Source organism: Myotis davidii, unplaced genomic scaffold (genome assembly GCF_000327345.1).
Source record: "Myotis davidii unplaced genomic scaffold, ASM32734v1 scaffold309, whole genome shotgun sequence".
In the NCBI taxonomy this organism is placed as follows: Eukaryota; Metazoa; Chordata; class Mammalia; order Chiroptera; family Vespertilionidae; genus Myotis; species Myotis davidii.
In genome coordinates this window covers 2,400,375-2,408,134 of record NW_006383013.1, presented here as the reverse complement: position 1 = coordinate 2,408,134, position 7,760 = coordinate 2,400,375, and the positions used below count along the sequence as shown (strand labels likewise).

Sequence of the window (7,760 nt, the reverse complement as noted above, 5' to 3'; positions counted from 1 at the left end):
TCCCCCTCTTCCCTCCCCCCTCCCCGCCAAGATCAAGGAGGGGAGGGGAGCTGGTGGCAGGGGCTGAGCCCCCCTTGGACCCTTAGTGGATCCCACAGTGCCTCTGGGTCTCCCTGTTCTCCAGGAAGGAGAGTGTGTGCTTTGGGGAGCACCCGGGAGGATGTTCCACTCCAGGTTCCTTGATGGGAGCGGAGAGTGTGCTTTTCTTTCCTTCTAGTTGTAGAATTTACAGTCAGCCAGGCTTCCTGTGGTTCTGGATGATGTCCGTATTGTTTTTCTGAGGTATTAATCAATTGTTGTGAGCGGCATCAACTTCCCGGTGTTTATCTCTGCTGCCATCTTAGTTTCTCCTCCGTCTTTCAACTTTTTATTTCACAATAATTCTAGATTCATGGGATCCGCAAAGAAAATGGATAGGGAGGCCCTGCGCACCTCCATCCAGACTCTCCCAGCTGACTGCTCCACACACAGTCCTCACATAACCGCAGATATACACTTATGTGAGGTGGTAGGTCTCTTCCTGAGACTGGCTTAGGAGTGAACAGTCCATGACATTTCTTTCTCAGGTGTTTCCTACCCCCCTGGCTGCCATGAGCCCTAACACACACACACACACACACACACACACACACACATGGCCCAATCAGCAATAATTTCACTCCTGAATATTGCTAGAAAGATCACTAAGCCAAGCTAATCAATGGCCTCAGCCAGCCACCAGCCCCAAGAGATACCCAGACTTTTCACTGCTGTCCTTTAACGCTCAGCAGCCTGAGTTCCTATCCCTGCCTCCCAGAAGAGAGAGAAACGCTGTCTGGGAAGAAGCCAGTGCCCAGATAACGTTTCTATCTTGCTGCCGTTCAAAATCCTTGTCTGTGCTAATGGGAACAGACACTTCAGAAGGAAGGTCCCCTCTTATGCATGCCCCCGGGACCAGCACGGGTGAAGCAACAGGAAGAGCAGGGGCCCTACAGGGTGGGGACAGCAGAGGAGGCAGGTACAGCCCGAAAGGGGCCAGAGGAGAGCGTGACAGATGAGGGAAATGGTCACAGTTTAGCGATTAAATTGGACATCGACTTAGACAAAGCTTTTTACTGAACAGAATAAGATTCCTGGGAAGGTGTGTGCACATCTGAATGAAGGACACACCTCGTTTTTATTTTTTCTGGACCGAGGGACATGGGAGCAGGAGGGGCAGAGAGGGGCGAGTTGAGGAGGGGTACCTCCAACTCTAGAAGGGGGAGCAGAGCAGGGAGGGAGGAGAACACTCCCATCCCTGCCTCAGCCAGGATGTGAGTGGCTTACAGGTGGGGAAAGGACAGACGGGTTCGCAGCCTCGCAGCCCAGCATCCCTACACAGAGACTCAGGGGGCGAGGGCCTGGGACTGGGGCAGCCCCGGGGAGGATGCCTCTCAGGAACTCCCATGGGGCCCGCTTGGCCCTTGGATGAATTTGTCAAGCGACCATGTTGAGAGAGAGGAGGGCGGAGCTGTCACCTGCTGGCTTGTGGCCAGGCTGGCCTGGCTGCTCTGGGGCAGAGCCCACACTGCCCCCTGAGCACAGGGTGCAGGGAGTGCGGGGTGAGTCGGAGACCCAGCAACAAAACTGCTCATGGGATGCGAGCCAGAGCAGAGTAAGTCAGCCCTCCTTCCCTGACTTAGGGCTGCTAACCAAACCCTCTGCTTTCCCAAAGGGAGCGAAAAGCCCCAAGTTCTCTACAGGTTGGGGAGGGGGGTTCCCCATATGCCTTGATCTCTGGCTTCTGAATGGCATCGCCGTGGGAGGCTGAAGCTGGAAATCTGGCTGACACCGGACTCTGCTGGTCAACATTTAGGGAAAACAGCCTGTCATGGGCAGAAGGCGTGTGTCCTCCCAAAGTCCCTGTGCGGAAGCCCTAATCCCCACATGGTGTTTGAGGCGAGGCCTTTGGGGAGCAACTAGGCTTACATGAGGTTATGAAGGAGGACTCCCGTGATGGGATCAGTGTCCTCCTAAGGAGAGGAGGAGGCCAGCACTGAGCTCCCTCCAGGTGAGGACACATAGAGGGGCCTCGCCAGGACCCCCCATGCCGCCCCCGGATCCTGGGCCTGCCTCGGACCTGTGAGAGGGTAAGGCTGTTGTTTGTCACCTAGTCTATGGTACTGCATCACAGCAGCCTGAGCTCAGTCATAGCCCCCCTGTGGGAGGCGTAGGGACCTGCTGTCAGTGGTGTGACAGAGTGACTGCTGTGTACTGAGCAAATGAGGGTGCTAGCACACTGGGCAAAGGGCCAACACGTCGCATGCACTTCCTCTTCCCAAAAACCCATAAGGAAGGTTCTAGAAGAACCTCCCCCCACCCCCTCCTCGATAGCAGATGGGAAAAGTGAGACCTTTTTGGGGCACCGGTTAGGGCAGGAGGGCAGAAACGGCCAGCCATGGTCTGGGCTTACAATGGGGACAGAAATGTTGTCTGTGTTCTTGTTCAGCGGCTGGTGCAATGAGGGAGACCCTCCCTGGTGGGGGAGATCAGCCAGGGGCTCCGAGAAGAGGGAGATGCCAGCCACATGAGAAAGGATGCCCAGGAAAGTTGCATAGACATGAGTGTGGCCTTGACACGAGAAAGGGCAAATGCAAGAGGACTCACAGGCCACTCACAGGTCAATGAGACATCGGGAGGAAGATCCGTGCCTGGTCCTCAGGAAACAAAAAGCCAGAGGACCTGGGAGAGAGAAAGCCAGCAGTTGGGCCTCCCCATCCTCCTGGAGCAGAAAGAAGGCCCCAGTGAAAGGGCCCGAAATGGCTCACTCAGTGGGTGGCAGGAACAAGGACCTGTGTCCACAGAGCATTCAGAATCCTCCTGCAGGGGAGGCCTGCCCATCCTTTCCAAGCTGGAGAAGCCAGCAACACCCCAGGAGGCCCAGGGCAGTCTGCACAGCCATGTGGCTGGACTCAGCCCTATCCTCTCCTGTACACCCAGAGAGCCAGAGGGAGAGCAGCCAGAGCACATCAGAGAACTCAGACTCCTGACCTCCGCTTTGCCGTGACTTTGCTTGACCTTGGCCAAGTCGCTCCTCACCCTCTCTGGCCGGAGATCAGGGAGCTCTCCACCTGCTTTCTCCTGGGCACAGTGAACCAGATGGGCTTTGAAGTCCTCGTGGGCACAGAGCCCTGAGCAGAGGGAGCAGGGGACCCAGACCGAGCACAGAGCCAAGGGAGAGAAGGGCCTGCGGAGATGTGAGTTTGCTATCGCAGGGGAAGACCGCCCTCAGCACTTCAAGGGCAGGACAGAGTGGGGACATCCTCTCCCCCTCCACCAGGCAGCAGGGGGAACGCTCCAGCTGCTGGTAAATTGAGCCATACTCCTGCCTCCCTGTTCTCACCTCCGGCCGAAGGAGGAGAATTGATCTGGGGAGTTGCAGGCACACGGCCCCTCCAGGCCTGTGGTGAACCCAGGACCCCAGCCTGCTGCCGGGGACTTTTCTCAGAGCACGTCAGCGGCTGCCGCTGGCTGCAGAGCGTCTGCCACAGTTTCCATTTTCGCTTTGTGAACCGATTCCCCTCTCGCCCCACCTTCCACTTTGCCCAAGTTGCACAGCAGCCTGAAAATGCTGATGGCTTAACTGGTTTAATTTTTTCCCCAGCAGCCCTGAGGGGTTTTAACTCTTTCCACCAGCAGAAACCCTGCTTTTGGAGTTGAATGTTTAAACTCTCACTGGGAGACTCATAAATATTCGGAGTCACTCTCTCCCTCTCTGTTTGATTAGGAAATGAGCCTTTAACTCAATGTAATCCCCAAGCCATTAACAAAAAAGCCCTCAACAGCTTCACTATTAGAATTTCACTCCTAACCCGCTGAGGATTGAATTAGATTAACATAACTACCCACAATCTGAGTTTATTTTCTGTGCCAGATAGAAATGTGTTTTTCAGGGAGAAGGGGGAGGAGAGGGGGTGGGAGGGAGAGAGAGCAGGAGGATAATGAAATGTAAAAATAGAGATAAGAACAAGATGGACAGATACACTGCAGAAGTGAGGTGATGGGGAGGAAGAGCTGTGCCAGGTCTTTGGTTGAAAAGTCCTGCCAGCTGCCATTTTTTGTTGAGGGGGCATTTGGAGAGACCCCAGTTTATGTGAAATTGTTTGAATTAGGGGAGCGCTTTCCAGTAGTTGCAGTTCCTTCTTCCTGGAGATTGATGGTCCTCTGCACCTGAGCCTGCTGTATTCCAAACACCTGTTCATGGGCCCCACTGTCCCCAGTTTGGGAGGAGGCTGGGGCTGGGCATCCATGTGCTCAGGGGGAGGGAGGGGGATACATAAATGACAGCACGTGCACACAGGCAACCATGCACTGACATTCGGAGACATAAACAACAAGGATGGAATGGGTGAGATTGCGCAGAAGCCACAGACAGCCCCATGACCAATTGCATTTAAAAAATCAGTTTGGAAAAAAGATGGGTTTGATGGGAGCTCAATCCACATAAAATTAATCCTTGTTGAAGCAGAAAGTAAGTAATCAGAGGCTGCCTTATGCAAATATCTTGAAGTTTTCCCCAATTGCATCCCTAGCACGAATCCCAAAAGGGAAAACCCACATCCTGAAATGAGGATGAGAGACAGGCCCCCCATCACACTGCCAAACAAGCCCCCACCCCACCCAAACGCATCCACAGGTTGCCGAGCGAAGGAGCAGTTCTCGCCTAAATGTTCCAACAAATATTCTTCCCTCTCAACGCGAATGCTGGTGAGAACTGGGAACTTGCTCAGAAATACAGGCGTCTCTCCCGCTGCAGGTCAGCTGGGGCCTGTAGGCTCCGGTGTGCCGGTGGAGGGGTGAGGAGATGGCCTGTTCTTGTGTTAAAAGGTTAAAACGTGCCACACTTTCTCTAAAAGGCCATTGAGATCTGAAAGTCCTAGGGTAGCTCCAGTCTGCAAACAGCTGACTGCTGTGATTTCTGAACGCAATGTCTCAATCACTCGAAGCACTTGAGCTTTAATTAACAATAACCCACCAAATCCCACTTCAGCATTATTGTGGGAGCCTTAGCAGGATCTGTTTAGCAAAACAGAGTCCCTGGAAGAGAGTAGCAGGAGTGCTGCATGTATAATATGCTCAACTCCTGCTTATGTTTTCCTTCATTTCTTGGATTCTACTTACCAGGCTAGATTTTAAATAGTGCCATTCCCTCCCCCCTCCATTTGCCAACAAACTCCTTATTCTGAGGGTCTCCACCCATGGACGCAGGCTCACTACCTGGACGTGCAAAGTTGACCTTCTAATTTCTTACTCCTTCCTGATACCCATGCTCCCTTCCCATAGAAGAGATGAATGGATTGAAGACAACAAGAGGCCAAAATAAAATGCTGGTGAACGTAAAGAACCCAGAGAAGGAAGTTAAAGTTCCTAAAGGTCAAAACTGAGATCAAATTGTCTCTAAACAGACCTGTGTGTCCACGGTTACTTCCCTTTCATCAAGTTAGATTTGCTGATAAAACTATCTTCTCTTTAATCAAAGGCAATCCAGACATATCTGCTTTGTTTACTGCTTTTAAATTGTTGGAGAGATTTCTCTGTTAGGGCATTGTTTTCCCAAACAAACCGAGACGTAGTCCTTAGCGATGCAGTGTATGTAGGGTGAGCATTGTACCAGGAAATAGAAACCCAGGCATTATTAGACTTGTAAAAGAAAGAGGTATGTTTTTAAAGTTTTACATAATATACATTAGACATTGGATTTTTTCCCTAAAAATTTAGGGTTATTATTTCTTTGTAAGTAACATACAGCCAACCTCCCCAAGGGCAGGATTTTTACTTAATACTGTGCATTCTCCAGAAACTCAAGTCCCCAGGGGCCCACAGGAAGCCTGCGATGTGTTAGCCATGCGGGCCACCGGACAATGTCTGGGGACGGCCATCTCTGGGAGCCACCAGTGCGCTCACACAGCCTGCACCCCGACTGTCTGAAACAAGCACGGCTTTGACAAGAGCCGTGATATTAAGTTTCTTCCTTGGGAAGGATGCGGAGCGATGCCTCAGCAACACTGCACACCTGGCTGCATCCTTTCAGAGCCTCTTCCTCCCCCAGCCCCCACTCAAGTTCCCCTTTCAGAGTGAAGGAAAGACACCAAATGAGCCAGCCGACGAACACCTGGGAGGCCAGACAAATAGTCAGCTCCCTCTGGACTTCTCAAAGCAAAGCCACTCCACGGAGCAGAGAGCAAAACGGTCCTTTTCCTGGGAGGCACCGCGGCAAAGCTGGCCTCGGGGAATGTCGAGACTCCCGGACCCTGGAAGCTCCCAGGCGGAGCCCAGACCTTCGGGGAGCCAGCCCTCCATCGTCACCTGTCCTGTGTAACCTTCCCAGCTCGCCTACGCCTGAGCTGCCAGCAAATAAAAGTTTTCACGCCGGGAGACATACCCACCCGCTGAGCCGCATGTAAACTTTCCCTTGCCCTTTTGATTTACTCCCTTCTTCTCGGCCAAAACAAACACCACGAACAGGGAACCTACTGATTCCAAACGAGTGTGAGAAGCCGGCCCACCAGCCATTCCCGGTCCCTCTGACCTTCCCGTGACAGCCTGGGACCCGCAACGTGTTCCCCTCGGCCGCCCAGGGATGCTTCACCGGCCGAAAAGCGGGAGGAAGGAGCAGGCACGGGGAGATATTTTTATCCATTTCCAAAAGAGAGAGGGGTGTGTGCGGGCGGTGGGGGTGAGGAGAGGAGGGTATGGCAGGTTTAGAGCACGCGGGAGAAGTTGGGTACTTACATGCTGGGGCCGGGAGGACGGGGTGAGTGGAATGTCTGCCCCTCAGGTGCTTCCAGTTGCTGATGACTCGCTGCTCAGCTCCTCCAACACCAGCTGACAGTCCCCTGTCTGTGTCTCTTTGTGACTAAGGACACAGTACTCCCAACCTATAAATAGATCCGACTCCGTGATTGATATAACAGGCAGCTGACAAAAAAAAAAAAAAATTCCCACAACCATAACCAGGTCTTAAACAAAACAGCCAAAGGCTCTAGACTTTCAACTCCGCCGAGCCCCATGCAGACCACACGCTGGAAAGGGGGAGGAAAATGTAGAATAAAAGGGGGGAGGGCCTGGGGAAAAGTATGGGAGTCGGTTATTGCTCCAGAGGTGGAACAGTCGCTTGGGGTCACCGGAGAGCCCATGGCTGATGGTGGGCAGAGAGAGCCGGGGAGGAGCCGGGCGGAGGTCCTGACCCTGCGGAGGAGAGGCCCCAGATCCTGAGCCCCTGGCTCTGCAGGGCTGGAGTCAAAGTGCCGACTTGGGAGCATTCGTCAGCACAAATGCTTTCCACGAAAGTTTCCGTCCCTCCTGCCAGGAGGAAGGGGGAGCAGATAGAGCCTTCCTAGCTCAGGGGCCAGGCAGGCTTCTCAGGACCTGCCGAAGGGCTGAGGGTAGGGGTGGGGATGCAGTCAGGAGTCACCTGTGCCTGGGGAGGCAGGTCCAGTGGTTCCCGCAGCAGCCCGTAGTGGTTTTTTTTTTTTAAAAGGACGGGATGACATTCATGTCAGAAGAATTGCCCAAGATTGAAAGGCCTTGGGGGTGTTGGTGTCTCTGCTTTTCCCAAAAGCTTTTCTATGAGACTGAATTGCCTGGGAAAGTTTCTTCCTGGGGGAAGGAGCCCCGGTCTTTGGGATTCTGGAAGGTCTCTAAGAAACACTGCCCGCCCCCATTTCTGCAAAGGTGGGGCAACTGCCCTGGGGCAGGCCAGCCCAACTCTGAAAGCTGAGCCACAGGCAAAGCTTCCAGAA

The 7,760-nt window shown here is 53.4% G+C and overlaps 1 protein-coding gene across 1 annotated transcript in view; it reads right to left on the bottom strand.

The window, feature by feature from the left end:
* ESRRB (estrogen related receptor beta) overlaps positions 1-7,334 on the bottom strand; it is a 166,903-nt gene extending 159,569 nt beyond the window's left edge. The window contains exon 1 of the mRNA XM_006778814.2: positions 6,751-7,334. Within this exon, the coding sequence (XP_006778877.1) occupies positions 6,751-6,752 (2 nt within the window). The 5' untranslated portion in view covers positions 6,753-7,334. The remainder of the gene's footprint in view (positions 1-6,750) is intronic.
* Between the last annotated feature and the right edge of the window lie 426 nt (positions 7,335-7,760).